The sequence below is a fragment of the Bacillus rossius genome, chromosome 1 (assembly GCF_032445375.1).
Source record: "Bacillus rossius redtenbacheri isolate Brsri chromosome 1, Brsri_v3, whole genome shotgun sequence".
NCBI lineage: Eukaryota > Metazoa > Arthropoda > Insecta > Phasmatodea > Bacillidae > Bacillus > Bacillus rossius.
The window spans coordinates 13889788-13903512 of NC_086330.1; the positions used below are offsets into that span (position 1 = coordinate 13889788).

At 38.2% G+C, this 13725-nt stretch overlaps 1 protein-coding gene across 2 annotated transcripts; it reads right to left on the bottom strand.

Annotated features, from left to right (window-relative positions):
- Positions 1-4222: 4222 nt before the first annotated feature.
- Positions 4223-10750, bottom strand: LOC134532460 (sulfiredoxin-1). Of its 2 annotated transcripts, none has more exons than XM_063368882.1 (3): positions 10603-10750; positions 9430-9584; positions 4223-4622 (listed from the first exon to the last, which is right to left on the bottom strand). In XM_063368882.1, exons 1-3 carry the CDS (start codon positions 10619-10621, stop codon positions 4413-4415), a joined length of 384 nt encoding a protein of 127 aa, XP_063224952.1. In that variant the 5' UTR covers positions 10622-10750; the 3' UTR covers positions 4223-4412. The 2 variants fall into 2 exon arrangements, with proteins under 2 accessions (XP_063224952.1, XP_063224946.1); XM_063368876.1 differs by lacking the exon at positions 10603-10750 and adding an exon at positions 9682-10419.
- Positions 10751-13725: the final 2975 nt, after the last annotated feature.

Sequence of the window (13725 nt, forward strand, 5' to 3'; positions counted from 1 at the left end):
GTGTTCCAAATGAAACTTTATGATAGTGAAGCTACCCTGGAATATATCTGGTGAACTAAAATAGTCATAAGTTAAAAGTAATTCCAAGTCGTAAAATATACATTGATTATAATAGGTATTCTTACTGTTTCCCAACAGTCTTGGTAGCATGGTTGTAAGGTGTGCAGCTTGTAAGCAAGAGGGACTGTAAAAATTAAAAAAAATTTTTTTTTTTAAGTGAAATGTTTTTGCTGAGTGGGACTACCATTTTTAGCGTGATGAAAATTCCAATTGCATGAGGGGAATAGTTAGGTACATGGTGGGGGAACTGGTAGAGAGGAGAGGAGACTCCACTCCAACGCATGCACTAGCGATCGAATGGGAAGATGCAAGGTGGCGGGGGGGGATAGGTACGTAGCCTATCATGCTATATGCTAGTTTTAATGGCTGGAAGAGAATGCAGCAGGGGAGAAGCAGAAATTACGCAGCAGTGATGCTACAGAATTCTTGTAACACTGCTTGTGTTTGTCTACTCCTGTTTTTGTAATGGCTAACGATTAATGCTACCATTTTTATTTTATTTTAACATTATTTTAAGCATGGAAAAGAGTTATTGATTTGTGCAATTAACTTTATAAGCATCATTTATTTTTATGTGAATAATGTGATTTTAAATATAAGAATAGATGCTTGGACTCAATAAGTTAGCTTTATAGGTGTAATTTATATTTGGTATGTGAACACTGTGATTTGAAATGTTAAAAGGACTTATAGACTTGTCAGATAGACTTTATAAATTTAATTTATGTTGGATTAGTTGTTTTTTGTTCTTTCATTTTATTATTTTATTCCGCTGGGTATCGTGATTTAACATTATTCATAATAATAAGTAATGAGTGATAAGAGGTATTATTGAAGGTAACGTGGAATTAAACCGCTAAGAGGCACCAAAAAGTGCCAGTGAAAGAATGCGAGAGTACAGGGTGCAAAATAAGGCAATTTTTTTTTTCATTTGAGATCATACCCACATCCTTACTATTCTCAATTATTATTGCTTTTTTTTCCTATGCCTAATAAGCAAAGAAGTTTCACTTCTGCCGTGCGTGGGACCATGCACATTTTTAAATAACATTATGATGTCATTATATAATAATAATCATCATCTTGAATCACCACGATAAGGTTAAGGTTAGTTTTAGGAAGTATTTTATTTACCTATAAATTTTAGGCTTTTAAGCAAAAACAAATGCACAAAAATATACATACTTAAGTGTTACATGTTTTGAAATGTTTCATGTTAATATTTTAGTGTGGAAAATTTATAGTATTAACGGTTTAATGAATTTGAGCAAGATGGGCAGTTTTTTAAATTAATTCATTGTCGAAAATTAAGTCTATATCCGAGATCTATATGACTGAAACTTTTTTTTTAAAAAAATACTTCAAAGCTAGTGCCACGTTCACAATGCTTTAAATAACCAACAATATGTTAAATATCTTTGACGCCATGTTTGTCCCAACACAATTATGGCTATTAAATTATAGGTTATTTTTCAGTTTTTTTATTATATTTTACTATCACTGTTAAAGTTTTCAAAATGTATTCCAGGATAGTTTCACTACCATAAAGTTTACTTTGGCATACCAATACACTTAGTACATCCCCTGTGGATCCGCCATCTTGACGACTTCGGCTCGTGACTATAGCAGTTTCTGCATGTATGCGCATTGGACTTTCAACCTGTCAGATTTCCACTTTCATTGCAATTCTGGTGCGTACTGAAATTTCACCCTCGACTCGCCTAAATAAGTATAACCTCAAATACGATAGTACCATTTTGTTAAACAAAATTATAGTTAGGTTTTGAAAAGAGGAATAATTTTTACAGTTTTTCCCCTTAAATTAATACTTATCATGTATTTATCACACTTTGCATTGTTTTAAAAAAAATTTGTTGAAATTGGTGTCCTTAGTTTATATGTTCACACATCACTGGCGGGTACTGAAAAACTCGCTCAACAATTTTCTTCATTCAGTGGAACCTCATTATAAATATTTATTTTTAAAGTAGATATATTTTCATGTCCCTACAATATCTGTTGACTTATCAACAGTGCTGTATAAAATAATACTGCCAATCTTAGGTTACAAATTTGTGTTTTTTTTTTTTTTGTCGGGTCCATTGTAATAGTCTGCCCACTTAGTCTGATTGCTAGCTTGTCTGGTCGGTGGCCATGGGGCCCGGGTTTGATTTCTGGCCAGGGAGGAGGTTTTTACAAACCTTCATCCTGTGGAAGGCATTGGGATACCATCGCAGAATCATTCTGCCTCTGCAAGCACAGGGACACCATGGCTGTCACCGCCGTGGATGTCTGTGCTCGCGAAACCCAGTGAAGGGTGAAAAGACTCATCACATTGTAACGAGATTTTACTGAGTTTGGTACAGGAAGGCTCTTTATCTTTATTACATGGTGCATTTATTTACAACAATGATGCTACTTTAAATTCTTATGAGATGGTACAAAAACAGAAATTAAAGATTGCTTTTTTTTTATTTACTAATTTGTTTCCATGAAACTTGTCTCATAATTATCAACTAAATTTTGAGCAAAATTTCTTCAGACAAAATGTTCTTGGTAATTTCCACTAAACTTGCCTCCAGAATCTTTTGAAATTAAAACAAAAAAGTAAATCTACATAATGAAAGACCTAGTTAAATATATTACTAAATAAGAATGGTACCGTTTCTTCATGAGCAAGTCAATCTTATTGACACTGTTATACCTTGCACCAAAAATTTTGTATTTCACATATGATGCAATTATACCATACAAGAGGGTCACTCACAATAGCTTGGAGCATGTTAGATGTTAGAGTATAAAATATAAAATATAATGGGATTTAATTTTTATGCTGTAAAATGCAGAAGCCACATGTTTGAAACAAAACAAAATGTAAGTTGCTTCCATGTAAAAAAATAATGTTTATCTTAAAATAATTTATACATTAGATACACACACGAGAATAATGAAATAAATATACAATATAACAGTTTTGCTTTCTATAAACTCCGTGACAGTTTTGTAGCTATATTTAGGTAGATATAAAATATATAGAAAATATTTCAATATTAACTTGATCATATAAAACTTTGAACACATTTCTTACTTACAGGAATAACTTGTTCACTTATCAACATGAGAACCATGATTCACAAGAATTATTCACTGTACTGGGTCAGACCAGACAGTTTAAAGCAAGTACAATTAATTATTTTATCATAAATTTTTCCCATAAGCTTTAAAATTATCAGCACTAAATTAGTTCGTCGTCTGTCTGGAATTATAAAAAATTTTCAAACTCACTTTTTCTGTCTCGTACAACTATACTACTGTTTATTTTTTGTATCAGAAACCGGCCTTTAAAACAAATTTATAAATTAACTTCAAAACTAATCACTAAATGTGTGCCCCACGAGAAAATAAAACCTACAAAACTTGTTAGATCTCAGGTCCCTTTAAGCCTCCCAAATATATACGTAACCCACACCAGCTTATAAGCATAGACAAGCTAAATTTCTCAAAGATTAATATGTACAGAAAAACTTCACATTGCATCAATTTGTTAATAATGAGTTAATGACCAAGCAACTTTTAACACTTGGAATGACAAAAGGCACTTTCGGACTATGCCAGTAATTAGTGTGAAACGTCAATGTCATGCAGCCATCCAGTTTTGTTTTGCTTGCACATGGAGACCAAAAACGTTTTTTATACACAACCGTAAATTTTTCAAATAATATTTTAATTACAACCTATGAGATCACAGAATGCCCACTGACAGTCTAGTTGTGCTAAAATGACACTTTTGAAACCAACCACTGAACTTGTAATTTCACATGAACCCAGAACACTCCCCCCCCCCCCACATGTGCGGCTAACTTTGAGCTTGACTTAGAATTCATTTGACCTAAAAACAGGAGTGTACGCAGATTTTCATTTATTTGGCAAAGGGGTAGAACCACTTTGCCCTCTGTTTGCTTTAAAACATGTCGTTGGTGAGCATAGATTTTGGCGGGATATAAACCCCCATCACCCCTTCCCCCATGCATACACACACCCCAACCCTGCCTTGAAAGGCTGAAAATACTGAGAAGCAGATTAAGGGAAGGTGTACGTATATTATTAAAACTTAATTTGTGAACCAGAATCTTATCTTAAAAAAGCATTGATTCCTACCATCTTTCAAAATTCTTATTTTATATATATGTATATATACATAATTTCAAATTACAATTATTAAAATATTGGCATATCAAGGCAAGTAAACCTATCGGTCACCTTTAAAGCTTTCTTCCATTGTTCTAGCTCAGCAGTCAATGCTTTCCACAATGTAACAGATTAGTGTCGTGGATAGAGCCTGAGTGGGGCCGCTACTTGAGGTCGGGCGTGGAGGCTCCCAGGTAGCTCCTGAGGTCCTGGACGGTGGACACCACCAGCTTGGCCTTGATGGTCCGGCGCCCCAGCCTCCGGTGCGCCGTGTAGCGGTGGCAGCCGCCGAACGAGTAGTAGTAGTCGCCGTCCTGCCTGCCTTTGATCCACAGCACGTCGATGGGCGGCACCAGCGCCCGCTTGCTGGGGTCCTGCGACCACAGCCGCATGCCCGCTTACTGCTGACCCTAGCCCATGCCCTCGGCTCAGCAGACAGCAGCATGCTCGCTTACTGCTGACCTTAGCCCATGCCCTCGGCTCGGCTGTAACTGCAGATTGCCCTTCTGCTCGCTTACTGCTGACCCTAGCCCATGCCCTCGGCTCGGCAGACAGCCGCATGCTCGCTTACTGCTGACCCTAGCCCATGCCCTCGGCTCAGCAGACAGCAGCATGCTCGCTTACTGCTGACCTTAGCCCATGCCCTCGGCTCGGCTGTAACTGCAGATTGCCCTTCTGCTCGCTTACTGCTGACCCTAGCCCATGCCCTCGGCTCGGCAGACAGCCGCATGCTCGCTTACTGCTGACCCTAGCCCATGCCCTCAGCTCGGCAGACAGCGGCATGCTCGCTTACTGCTGACCCTATCCCATGCCCTCGGCTCGGCAGACAGCGGCATGCTCGCTTACTGCTGACCCTAGCCCATGCCCTCGGCTCAGCAGACAGCAGCATGCTCACTTACTGCTGACCCTAGCCCATGCCCTCGGCTCAGCAGACAGCAGCATGCTCGCTTACTGCTGACCCTAGCCCATGCCCTCGGCTCAGCAGACAGCAGCATGCTCGCTTACTGCTGACCCTAGCCCATGCCCTCGGCTCAGCAGACAGCAGCATGCTCACTTACTGCTGACCCTAGCCCATGCCCTCGGCTCAGCAGACAGCAGCATGCTCGCTTACTGCTGACCCTAGCCCATGCCCTCGGCTCAGCAGACAGCAGCATGCTCACTTACTGCTGACCCTAGCCCATGCCCTCGGCTCAGCAGACAGCCGCATGCTCGCTTACTGCTGACCCTAGCCCATGCCCTCGGCTCAGCAGACAGCAGCATGCTCACTTACTGCTGACCCTAGCCCATGCCCTCGGCTCGGCTGTGTATATGTTAAAATACTGGCATTACAATTCTAATAATCCTTTGTTAACATTGAAATAAAGAGAAAATGTTTCAGGTATATTTATTTTAATGTATCAACTGGACTGAAAATTTTAGTTACATAAATACTGCATTCATAATGCTTTAGAGAACTAAACAAATGTTAGCTAACTTTGAATCCATGCTTGTTCCGAAACAATTTTCGAGGCTAATAAATTATAGGGATTTTTATATTTACAATTACCTAAGTGTAGTGCAACCAACTGCTGATTGCGCATCATTACATATCCAGCAATGTAAAGTGACACGGCAGTTGATTTCGCCACCTTGTTCAATTAACTTGGGTACATTTTACAACTTACGGACAAGCTCAGTTGAGCCTCGAGGGATTGCTTGTAGTTTATGAACAAAAGATTGATATGTAGGTAACAAAGTGGTTGGACGGCTCACTGTAAACTTGAAGATTGAGTACCTTATTTTAAACCTTAGTGCACCTTAATGTATAACCTAGAATCATGGTTAACTCTTTAAACAGCCCGCCTACCTGGGCACACACACGGTGTGCTGGCCTTCAGAAAGAACCATGTCGATTTGAAAACTGCTGAAGATATTTTGAGTGGTGACTGTTGACATCGGCCGGAGCTTCGCCCTGAGCCTGGACAGGCTCCGCTCCCTTCCTCACTTTTCCCTCCTGGCATTTCACAGCGAACGTGTGTTTGTTTTGAATTGCACGCCAGGACCTCCCTCATGAGGGCGCTGTAGAAGCAGTGCGTCGGCCCCTAATCATGTACCTAATTAATTATTGTAACCTTTTATTTTTAGCCCCAGTGTTTTTATGTTCAAGCCAACGTGCTCTTTTACTTAATTTAATAATACATTCTAGTTTTAAAGACGTTGCGCGGACGAATCCGCACGGACCGGAACTTGACCTCAGTTGTGATTCTTTTAAGTCTCACGTTAAATAATTACAGAAGTGTTAATGGTTTTTAATTAAGAGTATTGTGTTTTGTAATTAAATGATGTGTTTTGTAATTATCTTCACTTTCACCGGGGCACAGGGTCATTAATTAACTTAACGGTTTTTGTACGGCGGAAGTGCGCCATTGCGAGGGTAGCGTCGCCAGTTCCTCTTCAACAGCCATCGAGAGTAGACGCGTCAGCACCCCGGGGGCCGCAATCTTTGTGCATCTGATCAAGTATTTCTGTTTTATAATTTGTTCCTAAATAATTTCAATCTCTAGCCCTCGGGGCCGCTCTCGGTCGGTGGGACGTTTAATTAAATATTTATGTAACTCGTTACGAGCTTCTTTGTCGCAGTCCACAGGAGACTCATAGCGCATGGCCACATGGTTGGCCCACGCTTTAATTAAGCTGATCCGTGCCCAGGCCTTTTACTGTTTTAATGGAGAACGTGTAGGGAGGCGTGAGTTATATTATTAAACCTAAATTTTAACTGAGTCGTGAGTTATATTTTACGTAATGAGAATCCAACCTTTGTACGAATGTGGCGTGCCCGACGCCTAGAGCGGGCCAGGTTTGGTGTAGATCGACATAAGCGAATCAATAAGGCTGGTAACTCGTCCCACATGGGTCACGTCATGCCCTGAGAGAGAGGATCGGCCGGGGTCCACGTGCCCATTTCACGTGGTGGTGCCCATATAAAACAACTTTCCCCGTGAAGCAGTGGAGAAGATAGCCCTCACTGTTTACGAAAAGTGTTTAAGAATGCATTAAAACTTAATTTGTGAACCAGAATGTGGATGGGTAGTTCTGTTTCTATATTTCTTTTTTGATGTGTAAACATCTTAGTTCTAAGTATAGTACTGCATTTGGTAGGAGTAATTTTCTGAATGGAAGTAAATTTCAACACAAAATGGTGCTGCCATCTGTGTACGTCTCAGAAATCTCAAAAAGATGGGGGACCCATGTGATTATATTAACTTTCGCAAACATCTGGGGATGTACTACGCATACTGGTGTGCCAAACTAAACTTTATAAAAGTACAGCTGTCCTTTAATACTTTGTATAAAATATGTTAAAATACTGGCATTACAATTCTGATAATCCTTTGTCAACATTCGTTAACACAGCATCCGGTATACTGTAGTCTAACAAGAAACTGTTAGCCTATATATATTTGATGCCATGTTGAATAATAGAATTGCGTGATTAAATTTTTAAGGTTATATCTCAAATGTTGAATAAGCTCAATACAGTTAAGGTTTGTTTGTAGGAAGTATTTACAGACTGATTTCTGTAGTTTAAGCACAAATAAATATACATTTATATACTTAGTGTTATATGTTTTAAAATTTTTGAGGTATATTTATTTTAATGTATCAATTGGACTACAAATTTTAGTTTCATAAATACTGCTTTGTAATGCTTTAGAGAACTAACAAAAAGTTGAAGAGCATATGATAAAGGTATTTTCGGATTTTTAACATTTATTTTCGCAAATACCGCTCAACTACATATGATGAAATTTAAAAATTCGATATCTCCTAAAGTATTTGGAATTTCTTACCTCCGCCACTTTTAATGAAAAGAGGAAGTTGAAGAGCATAAAATAAAGGTATTTTCGGATTTTTAAAATTTTTTTTCGGAAATACCGCCCAAGTAAATATTTACCGCTAACTTTGAAGCCATACTTGTGCCAAAACAATTTTCCCGACTAATAAATTAAAGGCATTTTTAAATTTGCAACTATATTTTATAATGAATGACTATTCAAGTTTACAAAATGTATTCCAGGATAGTTTCACTACAATAAAGTTTGCTTTGGAACACCAATACGCTATCTCTGATGTTTGCAAAAGTTAAAATACAGGTGCATGTTGCCACATGGTGGTCCTGACTACAGCTCGTGATTATAGCAGTTTCTGCATGCATGCGCACTGGACTTTCAACCTGTTAAAGTTTCCATTGTGTAATGCACACTTATTTCATTGCATTTCTGGTGCATACTAAAATTTCACCCTCAATGCACCTAAAGAGGTATAACTTCAAAAACACAGGTGGTGATAAATCCGGTCTAGGGAATAAATTTCACATGTTCAGCATTGAAAATTGTTACAGTTTTTATTCCCAAAATGAATTATTTTCATATATTTAGTATGCTCTGGATTATTTAAAAGAATTATATGTTAAATTTCATGTCCAAGTTTGGTATTGTAAATTTATTTGCATCATGAGAACACGTGAATTTGCTCATTTCTGAGGTTACATGTTTAATACATAAGTGGTGAGAACTAAAAGACTCTTACATTTTTAGGACACTCAATATGACTAAAATGTGTGTTTTCAGAACAATTTTTAGGCATGAAACATCTGGTAGAGATTTTTGGAAATTCCAATGGCCTTGCATTATACCTTATCTTCATTTCTTTGCCAACTAATGTTAAAATTACTGCTCAAATCTCACAGTTGTCCCATGTATGATAAGAGGATTGTGCACCAGTTTAGAGCCTTCCTCCTAAAAGCGATACCATGCTAGAAGCACAAGCGAGTGTCTCACTTGTCATGCATCATGAATACAGGCAGTGGCGTAGCCAGGATTTGCGTATGGGGGGTGTTAAGAAGCATGGCCCCCCTCCCCCCGTATTAAAGCGGGGGGTCCGGGGGTCCTCCCCCGGAAAAATTTGGATTTTAAGGTGTAAAATAGTGCTATTTTAGCAGTTTTCGGTGCTTAAATTTAAATATTGTAATGGTAAAATTTTTATTAATTTTAATATGAAATTTGTTTGAGTGATGAGTAAGAAATTAATTAAAGATTTGGTGCTAGAACCCCTAAATTCCCCCCCCTGGCTACGCCCCTGAATACAGGTAGGCCTGCCTAAGCAGGTCCCTTACAATCATGTAGCAAAAAGTGCATATACCTCTAATGTCTCCATTATGCTTTTAACTTTCTCTTCATTGACGTCTGGTGGAAACGGTCTAATGAGAACATCCATAGGAATATCGTGCACTTCCGAAATCAGCCCTGCATGGATACTGGTTGTTCCGTCACCACTGGCAGGGAGGGATGCCATTACTGAAAAATAAATTTAATGCAATGTTTAGTAAAAAAAAAAAAGTGAATTAAAAAATTACGATTGCATGCACATGTGAATTTAAATTTGACAACTAACCTGATTTCTGGTGTTTCAGTGCGCAATAATTTATTAGACGGTAGGGAATAAGTTTACTAATATTCATTTCTTCATTTAAGTGTAATTTTGTACATCATGCAAAAAACCAGGCATGCGGAATACTCGCTTCGCTCAAAACAAATAAGACAAATATAAAATTGTTTTGGAGAAGGAAGAAAAAACATGTAGCGCTAGGCTAAATGAGCAAACAACTGGTCTGTTATCGTGTTATTCCGACTACAAAATATGTTGTTTCTACTACACGCACATGACGCGCTGTGGCGAGAACCAACGTCAGCTGAGCGGATGCCGAGTGGTGGTAAATTAGCATAAAGACACGCCCACATTCTTAAGATAAAGTTTCAAGTCACGTCCTGGTTGCTTGTTTACTTTCTGAAGATGTTCCGATGTTGCCAACTCTCGCTATTTTAATGAACTGAATATGCAGCGAAAAATTTGTACAGTATTATGCAGATAAACAATCAGCTATTAATTCTACTCTAAAAACTTGGTTGACGCCAAATATAAGGAATATTTGTCACGGACTGTCACTCGAAAATAATACATTTACGAAGATAGACTATTATGGTACCTGTGCGAAATTTTTTTACAAGTGTAGACAAAAAATTTGCTCTATCCTTCGGTACTGCCAAATTCACTATTTGTTACAAAAACAACCGAGTAGCTTGTATTTGTTAACCGAGTAAAAACAACGGTGTTAAAACAAGCATAAAGGTACTATGTATGCTTGTTCTATTTGCTCTGGGTAACGTGAGTGATATTTTTACTTTTAAAAAAAAGTTATTTAACATTATCAACAAAATCTGACAGCTACCGCCTCACAGTCATATGTTCACGGAAATATGCTGTTACGTAACCAGCAACATTCAACCAAAAAATAGAATTATTCCCTTTCCTTACCTTCTCGCCAAGACGCCATGGCAAACAGCGCGAACAGGTCTAACCAGCTGTGCGCCTGGCTTGACAAAGGCGTGCATAAATGCAAGTTTAACAGCAGCGATGTTTACGTTTAAATGCTTCACTGTTTACATTCTTCAATTCTAAAGGAACGGCTGTTGAATCTTTTTTCTTCTTTGTTTTTATTTGTCACGATAGTGAAATTCGCGCTTTATTTTGAAAATTACGCGCTACTAGCATTAACGAATCCGTGCGTGAAAACCAAGAAGCGCATTGAGGATGAATTTTAATTGGGCGTACACAACAGAATGCTAATGTCCAGTTCCCAAGGTTTTGTAAACTTCCGTCTCTTTTGCGTGTTTACGAAGTTAAAATAATGCTAATGAATTCAGTTCATTTTTTACTAGTCACAAAGCCTATCTGGGAACATGTTGGATGTAGTTTCTTGAGCGCGAAGGTTCAAGCAAGACAAGATGGAAACAAATTAACACTTCAATGAAAAATTACATTTTATATGCTATATACTTTATTCACTTGGGCTGTACATTCTGCACTTTCTGCACCCAAAGGTGTAGTGGTTGTCACGCGTGTATAAAGTAGAAATGGCGTAAATATTTTCACCTGAATGCATAATAATTAATAAAATGAATTTTTTTTTGTAAAGTGTAGAAAATAACCACTGTTAATTTTATTAAATATAAAGTTTCCCTTACATTTAAATTTACTGTACACTACAATTTTATTGAAATATAAATATAACCTTTTCTGATATGCATAAACTATAAAAATATTCTACATTATGAAATCTGCCATTAAAATCCCAAACATGTGTAGAAGTAATAGTTACACCTACCAATAGAGAGAATTAGTTGTAGTTATTTGATAAGTAATTACCGTAAAAAGAACACCTTATTGTAATTTTTGCAGAATTTTTTAATTATATACTCCACATGAACAAAGCCTGTATAGCTTTGAATTAGCAGTGGTGTTAGGCTCTATCTGAAAGCAGTTCCAAATGGCATTTACCATGAAGGGACAAGTTTAAGGAATGTCTATAATTTTCTCTCCAGAGAAAATTTGAGGGTTTGAGTCTCACTATGGGACTCAAACCCTCAAACGGTTATGCCATTTTACATTAGGTTACTAGTTTGGAAAACCATTTTCCAATGAGCTGCTCACTGTCATCAAAACAAAACCCTAGAACATAATCATAAAATAGCAGAAATACTTTTATTTAAGGACCAGTCATCATGTTTACTTAATGTTTCTTACTCAGTTTAGTTTACACATTATCTGTGAACTACGTACAGTGCATAATCAATCGTGATCAAAGATGCTGTAATCAAGCAGGACGGCAGGTGGTCAACCCAAGCTAACGCTCGTCTCGAGTGGGGCAGGACACTGCTAGTCTGTGGTGGTCGTAGCTGACCACAGTGCTCCGTCCAAGCCATTGGCAGAACACGCCCGTAGGCATGGTCTGTACCCCTCACTTCCACGATTTAATAAACAAGCAAAGATAAAAAGAGAAAATATCAACTTAGCTACGTAAGTTTAGAGGGATTTATGTAATCCTAAGTGGGCTACAAAAACATATTTCCTCGTCCTTACACCTCGACATGTCTCATACACAGAGGTGGCAGGAATAGTTTTTCCAAGTATTCTATGTATGTTTAATGTTTGTATGTGTGTTACTGTAAGCATGTTGACACGTGTATTGTGCATTTCATGACAATTTACTTAATGACTCGAGTTAACAAACTAATCATTCAAATGACTAATGAAAAAAAATATTAAAAACCATTAAATAAAAACTTATTTATAAAAAGTTCAGTTTTCCATTCTCAAAAAAATTACTTCAAATTCTTTGTGTAAACATCAGAGTTCTAAAAAGTCTACTATTTACTGAGATAATAATGTAATCATTAATTTTCTTTTGAAATTCAATTACGTATAAGTAAAACTTTCTCATAACTAGTGGTTAGAGACAGTGAATTCATTTCACAATATGCTAAAATACAAATAGTTATACCTCAGTGCTGCCTCTGCTATTGGCTCACAACTCACCTGGATGATTCTGGGCCAATGAGAAACGCCCGACCAAAGCTGTATCGAATCACAGGCTGCTACGTTGGGACGTCTCAAGACAGCAGCCAATGAGTGGGTGACATTTGACCAAGTGTACGTAGAACTATGGAGTTCATCCTACAGGTCATTGAACCCGCGAATTTTTCCGGTCTCTACTAATGGTTGAACTGGAACCCTCCTCCACAGAATCCTGCTTCAGCCCTGGCGGGAGCGCGGCGGTGGGCACGAGGAGTGCTGCAAGTTCACGGACGGAGGCTTCGGAGGCAACGGAGCCCCCAGGATCACAGCGGGCTGCGAGCCACTTGGCACCAACCCCATGCTCTTAAATGAGGTACGTGATGCGGGAGGGGCAAGATCGAAGCCACGACCCCTGTCCCGCAAGCATTATGTTTCCGCTAAACTCAAAAATGCTCACAGGGAGGAGGATGGCTACAAGAGCTCTCTACGCACATCAGATGCCCTGCATCCTGTCCAGGTGTACAGTTTGTGACGAGCAAACTTATATTTCAGCTCTACTGCCATTTGCACAATAAGAAAGTTATAATGGGGGAAAAAAAAAAAACAACTATGTCAAGGATGCGAAAATAGCAGAAAGCAATTATTGCTCAAATACATGGCCTCTTTAGAAAGCCACATATATTAATTAATTACAGATTTAAGTTACAGTTAAGGTGCAGTCTAGACACCTGCGAGTACTCGAAATTCGAGTTTCGAGTCGAGTTTTTTAGTAACACTCGAACTCGAGCTCGTGGCTTTTCAACATCTCGAAATTCGAGCGAGCTTTTCTTGCACTGTACCTTTAGAAAAAAAAGACTCTCATTATATCGGAATAAAAGTCTTACAACACTATTATCCTTTACTTTATAATGTAACATGATCGACCGTATACATGAACACATCATTTTTACGTACCCGGGATTTACGAATTTCCGTGATTAATTTTTTTTTACTTCTATAATATTCCGCATAGCATTAATGTATCACTTTCCCGCTTTATGCGGAAGCGTTTCCCGCATTTTACTGTATAAAGCGTTTAAATTG

Coding starts and splice junctions, on each gene's coding strand:
- LOC134532460 (XM_063368876.1), bottom strand. CDS start 9,748: ATGAATATTAGTAAACTTATTCCCTACCGTCTAATAAATTATTGCGCA. Junction 9,585..9,681: donor ACTGAAACACCAGAAATCAG/GTTAGTTGTCAA, acceptor TTTATTTTTCAG/TAATGGCATCCCTCCCTGCC. Junction 4,623..9,429: donor GCATAATGGAGACATTAGAG/GTATATGCACTT, acceptor CTGTGGTCGCAG/GACCCCAGCAAGCGGGCGCT.